The sequence below is a fragment of the Oncorhynchus clarkii genome, chromosome 19, assembly GCF_045791955.1.
Source record: "Oncorhynchus clarkii lewisi isolate Uvic-CL-2024 chromosome 19, UVic_Ocla_1.0, whole genome shotgun sequence".
Classification (NCBI taxonomy): domain Eukaryota; kingdom Metazoa; phylum Chordata; class Actinopteri; order Salmoniformes; family Salmonidae; genus Oncorhynchus; species Oncorhynchus clarkii.
This window is the reverse complement of record NC_092165.1, coordinates 56,808,598-56,823,231: the sequence shown is the minus strand read 5'-3', so window position 1 is coordinate 56,823,231 and position 14,634 is coordinate 56,808,598. Positions and strand designations below refer to the sequence as shown.

At 42.0% G+C, this 14,634-nt stretch overlaps 1 protein-coding gene across 5 annotated transcripts in view; it reads left to right on the top strand.

Moving 5' to 3' along the window:
- The window catches only part of LOC139375413 (protein phosphatase 2, regulatory subunit B', gamma a), a 51,499-nt gene extending 38,512 nt beyond the window's left edge, over window positions 1–12,987 (top strand). For 2 of the 5 annotated variants that reach the window (XM_071117173.1, XM_071117176.1), the window contains 7 exons: window positions 948–1,001; window positions 4,472–4,642; window positions 6,563–6,690; window positions 7,405–7,506; window positions 7,857–7,929; window positions 8,313–8,352; window positions 10,031–12,987. In XM_071117173.1, the coding sequence (XP_070973274.1) occupies window positions 948–1,001; window positions 4,472–4,642; window positions 6,563–6,690; window positions 7,405–7,506; window positions 7,857–7,929; window positions 8,313–8,324 (540 nt within the window). In that variant the 3' untranslated portion in view covers window positions 8,325–8,352; window positions 10,031–12,987. Of the gene's footprint in view, window positions 1–947; window positions 1,002–4,471; window positions 4,643–6,562; window positions 6,691–7,404; window positions 7,507–7,856; window positions 7,930–8,312; window positions 8,353–8,583; window positions 8,712–10,030 lie in introns of all 5 variants that reach the window. The other 3 variants (XM_071117172.1, XM_071117174.1, XM_071117177.1) reach the window with 2 other exon arrangements.
- Window positions 12,988–14,634: the final 1,647 nt, after the last annotated feature.

The following is a 14,634-nucleotide window of genomic DNA, read 5'->3' as shown; positions in this document are numbered from 1 at the left end:
GACCATAACAAAAAGAAAATGACAAAATACTTTACAATTGACATACATTTAACGTGTAGTGTGTGTGGACATTTTAAAACGTTTTCCATTGTGTGACCGTAATGAACACGACACAGCTCTGATTGTTCTATCAGCCATGGGCTCATTTCAAGAGGGTGCGACGTTACAGAATGTTCACACAGAAATAGTGTATACAACAGACATGATTCTCTGCCAACAGTAATAGGGAGTTTCAGCTCTATTTAATCTCTTTCTATCTGCCACATTCTGATTGTCCTGCCCCTTTTGCCCTACTGAATGCACACTATGGAAATGACTGATATTAGGTGTAGGTGGGGCTTATTTCCAGTGGGCCTGTTCAGGTGAGGGCAGTAGCCTGGCTGCTACAAGCTAGCTGGAATCGGATATCTGCTACTCACAATCCAGAATTACTATGAAGACAAAGGTCCTTGTCAGGGGCCTCTCCCTCTTTCTGGGCCAGCTTCTCGCTCGCTGTGTTTCTCTTGGTGTCTGCCGGACTGTTTCACTAGATAGAGATATCTCTATCTCTCGCATATGTATGTATGTATGTATGGATGGATGGATGGATGGATGGATGGATCGTGAAACTGCTGTGCTATACATTGCTCTATGGACCATGGCATAATATCTACATTACAGCTTGATCAACTGTGTTAGAGCTAGCCTAATGCAAAATGAGAACACCTCACAAAAAGTAATTTTGTTACATTGCAGTTATACTACAAGTATTACAGTTACTGCAACTTCATGACTGCAAGTATTTGTCAGTGACTATTGTCGTTGATAATGTCAACACAATTAGGCTGACGGGACCAGCCAGTGTCACCAGTAATTGTGTCCTATCGTTGTGAATGTCAACACAATTAGTCTGATTTTTTAGGATCAGACAGTAATTGTGTTCCATTGTCTTTTTCTCCCCCCCCTAGTTGGCATACTGTGTGGTGCAGTTTCTAGAGAAGGACAGCACTCTCACTGAACCAGTAAGTTGTGAAATTTCTGCTCACAAGTAAGGTGTATTGATTACCCCTTCAGTGACGTTGTATTCCGTCTCTATTAAATAATGAAGCATGTTCAATTTGGTTTAAATAATGCAAAAACACAGTGTTGGAGAAGTAAAAGTGCAATATGTGCCATCTAAAAAAGCTAACGTTTAAGTTCCTTGCTCAGAACATGAGAACATATGAAAGCTGGTGGTTCCTTTTAACATGAGTCTTCAATATTCCCAGGTAAGAATATTTAGGTTGTAGTTATTATAGGAATTATAGGACTATTTCTCTCTAAACCATTTGTATTTCATATACCTTTGACTATTGGATGTTCATATAGGCACTAGAGTATTTCCAGCCTAATCTCGGGAGTTGATAGGCTTGAAGTCATGAACAGCGCTGTGATTCAAGCGTTGCGAAGAGCTGCTGGCAAACGCAGGAAAGTGCTGTTTGAGTGAATGGTTACGAGCATGCTGCTGCCTTCCACCACTCAGTCAGACTGCTCTATCAAATCATAGACTTATAATACACACACAAATACGAGCCTTAGGTCTTTCATATGGTCAAATCCGGAAACTATCATTTCGAAAACAAAACGTTTATTCTTTCAGTGAAATACAGAACCATTCCGTATTTTAACGAACGGGCGGCGTCCATAAGTCTAAATATTGCTGTTATATCGCACAACCTTCAATGTTATGTCATAATTATGTAAAATTCTGGCAAATTAATTATGGTCTTTGTTAGGAAGAAATAGTCTTCACACTGTTCAACGAGCCCAAATTGCTGCATATACCCTGACTCTGTTTGCATTGAACGCAAGAGAAGTGACAATTTCCCTAGTTAATATTGCCTGCAAACATTAATTTCTTAACTAAATATGCAGGTTTAAAAAAAAATATATACTTGTCTATTAATTTTAAGGAAGGCATTGATGTTTATGGTTAGGTAAATTGGTGCAACGACAGTGCTTTTGTTTTCTTCACGAATGCGCTTGTTAAATCATCACCTGTTTGGCAAAGTAGGCTGTAATTCGATGATAAATGAACAGGCACCGCAATGATTATTTGCAACGCAGGACAAGCTAGTTAAACTAGTAATAACTACACATGGTTGATGATAACTAGTGATTATGTTAAGATTGATTGTTTTTTTTCTAAGATAAGTTTAATGCTAGCTAGCAACTTACCGTGGCTCCTTGCAGCCACCAGGTCCTTTTGATGCTGTACTCGCATAACAGGTGGCAAAATAATTGGTGTCCAAAAATGCCGATAACCGATTGTTATAAATTGATTGTTATAAACTTGAAATCTGCCCTAATTAATCGGCCATGACGATTTAATCGGTCGACCTCTAGTCCAAACACAGCAAACAGTTGTGAAGAGGGCACAACCCAACACCTATTCCCCCTCAGAAGACTCAAGATTTGTCATTGGTCCCCAGATCCTCAAAAGGTTCTACAGCTGCACTATCGAGAGCAGGTTGTATCACCACCTGGTATGGCAACGGCTCAGCATCCGACCATAAGGCTCTATAGAGGGGAGTGTGTACGGCCCAGTACATCACTGGGGGCAAGCTTCCTACCACCCCCCCCCCCCCCCTTTGTTTTTACTGCTCTTACTTGCTGTTTATCGAGGCATAGGCAATTTTACCCCTACCTACAGTACCAGTCAAAAGTTTGGACACAACTACTCATTCAAGGGTTTTCCTTGTATTTATTTTTTACTATTTTCTACATTATAGAATAATAGTGTAGACATTAAAAATATGAAATAACACACATGGAATCATGTCGTAACCAAAAATGTGTTAAACAAATCAAAGTATATTTGAGATTCTTCAAAGTTTACCTTGACAGTTTTGCACACTCTTAACCAGCTTCATGAGGTAGTCACCTGGAATGCATTTCAATTAACAGGTGTGCCTTGTTAAAAGTGAATTTGTGGAATTTCTTTCCTTCTTAATGCGTTTGAGCCATACAGTTGTGTTGTGACAAGGTAGGGTTGGTATTCAGGCGCTATTTACTTACTTACTGACTACACATTTAAAATGGCGTTGAAATACAAAACAAGATTGACAATACAACTTTCATAACAGTTACGCACCAATAAAAATAATAATAGTAAGAAATAAGAATAGTTTTTTTTTTTTTTTAAGATGAAAAGACTAGCCTGCTGGCCTTACGGGGTCAATGGGAACATTCGCCTGAGCTATTTAGGAGGGATATCACACCTGGCACAAATTATTGTCTCGTTCTGTTTTTCCTGCTGAGGGGTGCCCTATACCTGCGCCCAGAGGGGAGTAATTCAAAGTCCAGGTGGCTTGGGTCTAAAATGATTTTGTGAGCCATACGGGTATGTGTCATGCCAAATCACCTGACCTCAACCCAATTGAGATGGTTTGGGATGAGTTGGACTGCAGAGTGAAGGAAAAGCAGCCAACAAGTGCTCAACATATGTGGGAACTCCTTTAAGACTGTTGGAAAAGCATTCCAGGTAAAGCTGGTAGAGAGAATGCCAAGAGTGTGCAAAGCTGTCAAGGCAAAGGGTGGCCTCTTTGAAGAATCTCAAATATATTTTTGATTTGTTTAACTTTTTTTTGTGGTTACTACGTGATTCCATATGTGTTATTTCATAGTTTGTCTTAACTATTATTCTACAATGTATGAAATAGTGAAATTAAAGAAAAACCCTAGAATAAGTAGGTGTGTCCAAAAGTAAAGAGAACCCCTAGAATAAGTAGGTGTGTCCAAAAGTAAAGAGAACCCCTAGAATAAGTAGGTGTGTCCAAAAGTAAAGAGAACCCCTAGAATAAGTAGGTGTGTCCAGACGTTTTGACTGGTGCTGTACATGTACAAATGACCTCGACTAACCTGTATCCCCGTACATTGACTTGGTACCGATAACCCCTGTATATAGCCTTGTTATTTAAATTGTTTATTTAACTAGGCTAGTCAGTTGAGAACAAATTCATATTTACAATGACGGCATACCCAAGCCAAACCCGGATGCCCCCGGGCCAATTGTGCACTGCCCTATGAGACTCCCAATCATGGTCAGATGTGATACAGGCTGGATTCGAACCAGGGACTGTAGTTTTGTCTCTTGCACTAAGATGCAGTGCCTTAGACTGCTGCACCACTCGAGAGCTTTTATTGTTACTTTAAAAAAAACTTTAGTCTATTTAGTAAATATTTTCTTAACTGTTTTAAGGGCTTGTAAGTAAGCATTTCACGGTAAGGACTGCACTTGTTGTATTCGGCGCATGTGACAAATAATTTATTTAGACTTTAATGAACAGTAATGTGTGTAAATGCTCTTTGCGTGTTAACATAAACTATTTTATAAAAAGTTTAATTTAAAGTTAAAGTAATGTTTTTGCTTATTCATGAACGTTTTTGTATATGTTACTCACTGATCTGTTGGTCAATATCCACTCCACTCCCTGCTCAATGCGTCTCCCAGGTGGTCATGGCCCTTCTGAAATACTGGCCCAAGACTCACTCCCCCAAAGAGGTGATGTTCCTTAACGAGCTGGAGGAGATTCTAGACGTCATCGAGCCATCCGAGTTCGTCAAGGTCATGGAGCCACTGTTCAGGCAGCTGGCCAAGTGTGTGTCCAGCCCACACTTCCAGGTGACTGACCCCATGCCATGGGAACCCTGTTATTGGTGTCCTTTTAACTTTTAGTCATTACGGTTATGTGGGAAAGTGAATTTGAGTAGTGAAATGTTTCTAGTTGGTTCCTAGAACTAAGCAGTCCATTGAAACAGAACAAGATCCACGATGTAATGAACGTACCGCCTGGTTCGACCTTGTAGTGGAAACCAACATGAGGGGTTCTAGAGATATGTTGGTACAGTTATTTTTAGGCTTAATGGAAGGATGTTTCACCAATCAAGTGTGCTTCTCTATCTCTCAACAGTCGTGGCCAAAAGTTTTAAATGACACAAATTTTAATTTTCACTAAGTCTGCTGCCTCAGTCTGTATGATGGCAATTTGCATATACTCCAGAATGTTATGAAGATTGATCAGATGAATAACAATTCATTGCAAAAGTCCCTCTTTGCCATGCAAATGAACTGAATCCCCCAAGAACATTTCCACTGCATTTCAGAACTGCCACAAAAGGACCAACTTACATCATGTCAGTGATTCTCTCGTTAACACAGGTGTGAGTGTTGACGAGGACAAGGCTGGAGATCACTCTGTCATGCTGATTGAATTCAAATAACAGACTTGAAGCTTCAAAAGGAGGGTGGTGCTTGGAATCATTGTGCTTCCTCTGTCGACCATGGTTACCTGCAAGGAAACACGTGCCGTCATCATTGCTTTGCACAAAAAGGGCTTCACAGGCAAGGATATTGCTGCCAGTAAGATTGCACCTAAATCAACCATTTATCAGATCATCAAGAAATTCAAGGAGAACGGTTAAATTGTTGTGAAGAAGGCTTCAGGGCACCCAAGAAAGTCCAGCAAGAGCCAGAACCGTCTCCTAAAGTTGATTCAGCTGCAGGATCAGGGCACCACCAGTACAGAGCTTGCTCAGGAATGGCAGCAGGCAGGTGTGAGTGCATCTGCATGCACAGTGAGGCGAAGACTTTGAGGATGGCCTGGTGTCAAGAAGGGCAGCAAAGAAGCCACTTCTTTCCTGGAAAAACATCAGGGACAGACTGATATTCTGCAAAAGGTACAGGGATTGGACTGCTGAGGACTGGGATAAAGTAATTTTTTCTGAATCCCCTTTCCGATTGTTTGGGGCATCCGGAAAAAAGCTTGTCCGGAGAAGACAAGGTGAGCGCTACCATCAGTCCTGTGTCATGCCAACAGTAAAGCATCCTGAGACCATTCATGTGTAGGCTTCTCAGCCAAGGGAGTGGGCTCACTCACAATTTTGCCTAAGAACACAGTCATGAATAAAGAATGGTACCAACACATCCTTCGAGAGCAACATCTCCCAACCGTCCAGGAACAGTTTGGTGACGAACAATGCCTTTTCCAGCATGATGGAGCACCTTGTCATAAGGCAAAAGTGATAACTAAGTAGCTCGGGGAACAAAACATCGATATTTTGGGTCCATGGCCAGGAAACCCCCCAGACCTTAATCCCATTGAGAACTTGTGTTCAATCCTCAAGAGGCAGGTGTACAAACAAAAACCCACAAATTCTGACAAACTCCAAGCATTGATTATGCAAGAATGGGCTGCCATCAGTCAGCATGTGGCCCAGAAGTTAATTGACAGCATGCCAGGGCGGATTGCAGAGGTCTTGAAAAATAAGTGTTGACACTGCTAATATTGACTCTTTGCATCAACTTCATGTAATTGTCAATAAAAGCATTTGACACTTATGAAATGCTTGTAATTATACTTCAGTATTCCATAGTAACATCTGACAAAAATATCTAAAGACACTGGAGCAGCAAACTTTGTTGAAATGAATGTGTCATTCTCAAAACTTTTGGCCACGACTGTATATATTGCGCCTCCTGCCATCACCATTATGAGTGAGCTGTCCTCATCGATGGTGCTGTGTGCTTTGGGTCATTGTGCAGGTAGCAGAGAGAGCTCTGTACTACTGGAACAACGAGTACATCATGAGTCTGATCAGCGACAACGCAGCCAAGATCCTGCCCATCATGTTCCCGGCGCTCTACCGCAACTCCAAGACCCACTGGAACAAGTAAGTAGCCCCTCCTCAAAAAAGAGCCGTGTTCATTAGGCACCAAAAGAAAGACCACAAACTAAGATATGGAGGGATTACCTGGTCCAGGAAGACATTTTTCATTTTCCGCTGTGACACCTAATAACAGTGACCTTGATCTGCCCTCATAGGCCACTCACGCCAAGATCTCAGAACATGTAGTGTTAGCAAGACCTGGGTTTAAATACTATAAACTTTTTAGCTGCTCTTGATTGAGCTTGCCCGGCTTTTTTTTTGTGAGCTTGCCTGGCTTTTTTTTTGTGAGCTTGCCTGGCTTTTTTTTTGTGAGCTTGCCTGGCTTTTTTTTTTGTGAGCTTGCCTGGCGCAAAATAACCAGTGGCAAAAGTACACAGCCATCTGGCATTACAGGCAGGTTATATCAAACAGATGACCAATAAAACACATTCTGTTCCTTGGAGGCATATTTAATTAACAAACAACAAAAACAATGTATGATTAGAAAGTTCAACACCTTACCAAACTGTACTTGGAACGTGACTTCTTTTAATATTAAGCTGCTCTGAAAGTGCTAGTGTCGACTGCAGGGAGCTCAACAGTGGTTCAGACTTACTTTAGTCATTCACTGGAATCTAATTTTTGGTTTGGGCTGGAGGACAGGGCTACCCTTATAGACATGACGGGCAGACTGACTCTCGCTGCTGTCTTTGCCCGTGTGTCTGTCTCTCTGTGCAGGACCATCCATGGCCTCATCTACAACGCTCTCAAACTCTTCATGGAGATGAACCAGAAGTTGTTTGATGACTGCACACAGCAGTTCAGAGCAGAGAAAAACAAGTATGTCATTTGCTAATCCGAAATGAGAATATTGTATGTCTCAAATCTCGACTACAGATTGTAGTTAAGAATAGAATATGATATACTCATGTGAATGATAATATTACATTTCAAATGTGGAACCTGTTCAGTAAATATTCTCATTCAGATTAGCATGTATCAAATCTTGACTATATATTGTAATGGTAAATTGATTATGATAATATATTTTATTCCAGATTAGCATGCCTCAAAGTTTAGACAGTATTGTAATGATTATTACATATGCAAATCTGAATGATCATATATACATTGTAGTTACTGTAGGGGGGGCTGAGGTTATGATTGTAGATGTTTGTTTCCTCCTATAGAGAGAAGGCCAAGTCAAAAGACCGGGAAGAGGCTTGGATCAAGATTGAGAACCTTGCCAAATCCAACCCACAGGTGAGTGTGTGTGTGTGAGGGACACACAGCAGTGTGTGCATGCGTGGCATCTAAAGAGCTGAAGTAGTTTCCTCTCCGTCTTCGCTCTGAGGACTGTTTGCTGTGCAGAGCATGACCAGTCTTTTCTACCACATGCTCTGCATCACCCTTTCCTGGTTAAGATCAGGAGGTTGATCAGGAGATTGGTTGGTTGCTGAATGATATATTGGCATACGATCTCCGTAGCCAACCCTGTACTAAGTCAAGTGAAATGCCAGTTGACTGAATGGTCTTCCTAAACTGCATTCCTATTTTATATGGCTTCATTTCTGGTCTCAGTAAATACAAACTAAGGTGGACGTACCTACTGTGAACTGCATTCCCAATGTCTTGTTTTATTATAGGTAGTCTTCTAGGGTGGATGTTGAACAGTCCTAGTATAAGGTAAAAATCTACTCTTGATGACCTTACTAACGATCAGTTGAATTAGTCTGTCTGCACCGCATCATTTTCTACTCTCACCAGATCACTAATAGAAGCCATGACTCCAGCATCCAATTTCAAAACTTTTCTGTTTATCTAAACTCTCTCTCTGAATCATTCGTCTTTGCATGCGACTTAAGTCTCTTTCTCCCATGTTTTTCTTTTTGTGTGTTCGTTTCCTGTTAACATTAGTCTCTTATCCGTGTTGATTCCACTGGCCTCAACGGTCCAGTAGCAATGGCGTCTGATGGTCCATTAACCTATGAAGAAGTTCACAGGTTAAAAAAGACTAACGGAAGAAGTCGCTCAGGTAACTGTCCGTCTTCGGTCTGTCCGTCAGTGCTGATCTTGGATCAGGTCCTCCCCTGCACCTGTCATCTTAATCATTATGATCTACTCTGAGAGACATGTTATGACATTGGGCCCTGATCACTCTTTTCAAAATGTGTCCTGGACTGTTTCTCCTATAGAGGAGGGATGACTCATCAACTGTTTCTCCTGTAGAGGAGGGATGACTCATCAACTGTTTCTCCTGTAGAGGAGGGATGACTCATCAACTGTTTCTCCTGTAGAGGAGGGATGACTCATCAACTGTTTCGCCTATAGAGGAGGGATGACTCATCAACTGTTTCGCCTATAGAGGAGGGATGACTCATCAACTGTTTCGCCTATAGAGGAGGGATGACTCATCAACTGTTTCTCCTATAGAGGAGGGATGACTCAACTGTTTCTCCTATAGAGGAGGGATGACTCATCAACTGTTTCTCCTATAAGAGGAGGGATGACTCATCAACTGTTTCTCCTATAGAGGAGGGATGACTCATCAACTGTTTCTCCTGTAGAGGAGGGATGACTCATCAACTGTTTCTCCTATAGAGGAGGGATGACTCAACTGTTTCTCCTATAGAGGAGGGATGACTCATCTGTTTCTCCTATAGAGGAGGCATGACTCATCTGTTTCTCCTATAGAGGGATGACTCATCAACTGTTTCTCCTATAGAGGAGGGATGACTCATCAACTGTTTCGCCTATAGAGGAGGGATGACTCATCAACTGTTTCGCCTATAGAGGAGGGATGACTCATCAACTGTTTCGCCTATAGAGGAGGGATGACTCATCAACTGTTTCGCCTATAGAGGAGGGATGACTCATCAACTGTTTCTCCTATAGAGGAGGGATGACTCAACTGTTTCTCCTATAAGAGGAGGGATGACTCAACTGTTTCTCCTATAGAGGAGGGATGACTCATCAGACCATGGACTGAACACTGGAATCAACTACTTTTGTTGTCTGTTCTCTCTTTGACTCTCACCTTTCTTTCCTTCCTTCCTTCCCTTCTGTCTTTCTTTTTCTTTCTGTTAAATGCCATGAGGGTAGTCCTGGTAGCTAACATTTTACCAACTCTTTTCTCACCGTCCTGTTTGGTGCATGGCTGCCTTAGTTCATTAGCATGACGCATGGTGAGCGGTTTTCTGTCAGTTGGTGATTGTCTCTAAACATGACTTTGTAATGTGAAAAATAGAGTGGTACTTGTGGCAAAAACGTAGTAGACCATACCCCGGAGGATACTGTAGTTACAAGCAAAGCATTTTAATTCCATTGGACCGAACTCTAACACTCTCCTCTTCCCCGGTTGCAGTTACGAACGAGAGACCAGAGGAAAGACCGGCCTATGATGCGGCGTAAGTCTGATCTCCCTCAGGACATCTACACCGCAAAAGCCTTGGAGACCCGTCGCCGAGCCGACGTCATGATCACTACCCGCGATGGGCTCTAGGTCTGCCCCTCTCTCTCTAGTTTCCAGTCCCATATTCTCTCTTTCCTCTAGTGTCCAGTCCCCTCTTCTCTCCACCCTCATCCACACAGCACATTCAGATTACTGGCCCAGTTTCCTCATCATCGCCAGTACACAACACCCCCCCCCCCCCCCCTGGATTTCTGCTTTCTCAGGTGTTTCTTTTTGGGAGGGGTGGGGCCGCAACTTTCCTTTTTAGTCTTGCCGTCAACTTTTTTTTGCTTAATCGTGCATAACAGTATCGGCTCATCCCTCCAGGCTCTTACTGTACAAATGAAAATGGGGGAAGTTCCGTTCCACTAGCAACATGACAAGCTCCTATGTTCCCCCATTGAGCGCAGTTGGTAGAGAGCAGAAACAAAATGGGGGAGGCTCCTCTCGTTTCCTCTCATGTCAGTTTCTGTTAAGGGGAAACAAAACTAAGAACAGCCATTGTTGGATGGTGGGGGGTGACTGTTGGATCAACTTTTCGGAAGTTTTGTTTCTTCTCTAGTTTCTTTTTTTTCTTTTTTGTAATCCCAGGGACATTTGCCAGTGCCAAGACATTTTGTTCTTTCTGTGTCTGTGTTTTTCTGTGTGAGAGAAACCAGGATGACTATCTAGGTAGACAGCCTGCGTCGTTTGCCTTCGTTTTTTGGAGCCTCAGATGATTCAAATGTTTTTTTTTTTTTTAAATAAGCTGAAGAGCAACAGGACTTTCTGAAGTGACTGATCCATCTGTTCTGATGAAGTCACTTTGTGACTAGGATGGAGGGAGGACGGGAGGTTCTCTGTGGACACTGGACTCTTTACACCCTACACTTTGTGCCATGCACATTCTTTCGTTGGATTGATTTCCCTTCTGTTGAAGTCCATTGGCAATATGTGAGCCAGATCACAATGAAATATTGACAGTTCAAACAATGGTACTTATTTCATACGGAGAAACACATTGGGTGGTTGTTAGTCTGCACCCAGTTTGTCATATTCAAAAGCCCTTCTTAGACATGTCAGTCTCCTTAATGCATGTCCCCAGTTCTTACTGTTATTGGGAAGCTTCATTTAACTCTCAATGGCCAGCTAGGAAGTGTTTGGTTTGACACAGAGCCCATCAAGACACCTGTAGCCACACACACTGTAATGCTACGTTATGCAGAAACATTCCACAAACGTTCCAACTGAAATTACATTATGACACTTTACCTGGGGGTGTCAGTTTGAGGAAGGCGAGGTGCAGAATTACTCATCTCGATCACATAATACGTTATTTGGGATGTAGGGTGATGTTGTAGAACTGTGATTCTGCACAGCCCGACTGTAATGAAGTCCTTCTCAAAAGCACATATTGTCCTCCGATGCAGGCTTTTCAGAAGCCCTGGCGCTGCTTGCTAGTCAAGCATGTTCCAGAGGTACCCATGGTATCACATGCCCTGAAGCCCCCCCCCCCCCACCACAGTGTTCTCATGTTTCCCTGTGTTGGTTTTTACCAGTGCCCTTCTACCCAGAGGTGCTTTGCTGTGGAGCTGAAAGGACTGTTACTTGTCTTGTTGTGAAGTACTGAACAAATGGGGATCAGAGAGCCGTTTATCGAATGGCGGAATGTTACACGATGAGAACAGCAACACTGTTTGGATGACAACCATTTCACGTGACCGTTGAATGAGCATAGGAAGAGGTGATTTCAAACCTGAATACCTCTTTGGATGATATCTGTAACCGTCAAGAATAAGTCCATTGAAAAAGCACTTCCTGAAACTTGAAAGATGTGACATGTTTGTGTATCTTCAATGAAGCGCTCTTCAGTGTCCCGTTGAGTCTATATGTACAGTCTGTTCTGCTTTCTCCAGTTCAGGAAGCTGTCCATTTCCTGGACTGGACAAGGAGAGGACCCATAAGTAAGCATTTCAGTGTTAGTCCACGCCTGTTGTTTACGAAGCATGTGACGAATACAATTTTAATTTGATTGGGGCCCCATTGTAAATGTTAGTCTTTCTCTGGTACCATTGTTTGAACTTGCAAATCTAGTATGTGTATCCAATCTGTATTGTCTTTTCTGTTTCTAGTCTCTGGCAACTGGTAGCCTGGATGCTCGTTTTTGCATTGTAGCTGCCAATGGAAAAGGCCAATGTTGAAAGACTGACATCCAGGCTTGGCTTGGTAACTGCATTATTAATACTTAAATGCAAAAAGGTGTTCATTTAACTACCATGTATCTTTTGTCCTGGACGAATGGCACTCACCAAAACAATTTGACCCCCCCCCCCGCCCCGCCCAAATCTTCACTTTTATATAACAGTATCATTTGGAAAGATGTTTGATCAGTTTGCTTTTTATTTGTGTTCAAACTGTTTTTTTTTAAGACACATCAATTACTCGTATGGCAAGTTAGACAAAAAATGTTTTCCGAAATTCTTTGCTTGGCCTCTGCAGGTTTTTAGTTAGAACATGTACTTTCCAGAATATAATAACTTGACAAGTGTCCTTTTGTCTGTGATCTGTACTACGTGGCTTCATTTAATATTGTACATATGATTTACTTTGTTTTATGTAGTGTTATATCTAGATTAATTTTGTATAAAATTGTCCTCTGTACAGAATAAAACATCGATAGCAATGACAAAGAAGTCAATGTGGCACACAACTTCTCTCTCTCCCCTGTAACTTTCTGCATTTTTAGAAATAACACGTCTAATATTTTCTTTAATTCCCTCTTCCAATTATCTGTGACCAGATTTCAGTCCGTAGCCTTTTGTGTGCTTTTATCACAATCTCAAGTGGTGTTCATCTGTAATAGAATGAATAAAGAGAATATTTGAATTTTAGATTTTCAACCATACATCAATTCTGGAGGCATTTTACTTCACAGAAGTCTCAAAACACAGTCCGTTATTATACATATTGACAGTTAAGTGTATATGATTTGATCTGAGGGAAAATGGATACGGCTAAAAATGATTTCTTCCTCATCACTTACTGTATATACACCCCTTTTGGGTAGTGGACCATTCTTGACACACACTGCCAGCAGTGTTGCCGTTCTTGATACAAACCGATGCGCCTGGCACCTACTAGCATACCCCGTTAAAACATTTAAATCTTGCCCATTCACCCTCTGAATGGCACAGTTTTTTAAAAATGTTTATTTTATTTCACCTTGTATTTAATTTAACCAGGTAAGCTAGTTGAGAACAAGTTCTCATTTACAACTGCGACCTGGCCAAGATAAAGCAAAGCCGTGCGACACAAACAACAGAGTTACACATGGAATAAACAAGCGTACAGTCAGTAACACAATAGAAAAAAAAGAATGTCTATATACAGTGTGTGCAAATGGCGTGAGGAGGTAAGGTAATAAATAGGCCATAGTAGCACAGTAATTACAATTTAGCAGATTAACACTGGAGTGTTAGATGAGCAGGTGGTGTGTAATTAGTGGTATTGGTGTGCAAAAGAGCAGCAAAGTAAAAAAACAAAAAAAAACTATGGGGATGAGGTAGGTAGATAGACTATGTACAGCTGCAGCGATCGGTTAGCTGCTCAGATAGCTGGTGTTTAAAGTTAGAGGGAAATGTAAGTCTTCAGCTTTTTATTTTTTAATACATTTATTTATTTAGGCACTTCGTTCCAGTCATTGGCAGCAGAGAACTGGAAGGAAAGGCGGCCAAAGGTGGTGTTGGCTTTGGGGATGACCAGTGATATATACCTATATAGCTTTACCTAGCATAGACTTGTTTGTTGATGACCTGGAGCCAGTGGGTCTGGCGACTGATATGTAGCGAGGGCCAGCCGACTAGAGCATGCAGGCCGCAGTGGTTGTTGATATAAGGCTCTTTGGTAACAAAACGGATGGCACTGTGATAGACTGCATCCAATTTGCTGAGTAGAGTATTGGAAGCTATTTTGTAGATGACATCGCCCAAGTCTAGGATTGATAGGATAGTCCGTTTTACTCGGGTAAGTTTGGCGGCGTGAGTGAAGGAGGTTTGTTGCGAAATAGGAACGATTCTAGATTTAATTTTGGATTGGAGATGTTTGATATGAGTCTGGAAGGAGAGTTTAGTCTAGCCAGACAGTTGTCCACGTATTCTAGGTCAGAACCGTCCAGAGTAGTGATGCTAGCTGGGCGGGTGTGTGTGGGCAGCGAACGGTTGAAAAGCATGCATTTGGTTTTGCTATCGTTTGAGAGCAGTTGGAGGCCACGGAAGGAGTGTTGTATGGCATTGAAGCTCGTTTGGAGGTTAACACACTGTCCAAAGAAGGGCCAGATGTATACAGAATGGTGTCGCCTGCGAAGAGGTGGGTCAGGGAATCACCCGCAGCAACCTCAACATCGTTGATATATACAGAGAAAAGAGTCGGCCCAAGAATTGAACCCTGTGGCACCCCCATAAAGACTAGGTCCGGACAACAGGCCCTCTGATTTTACACACTGAACTCGAGCTGCGAAGTAGTTGGTGAACCAGGCGAGG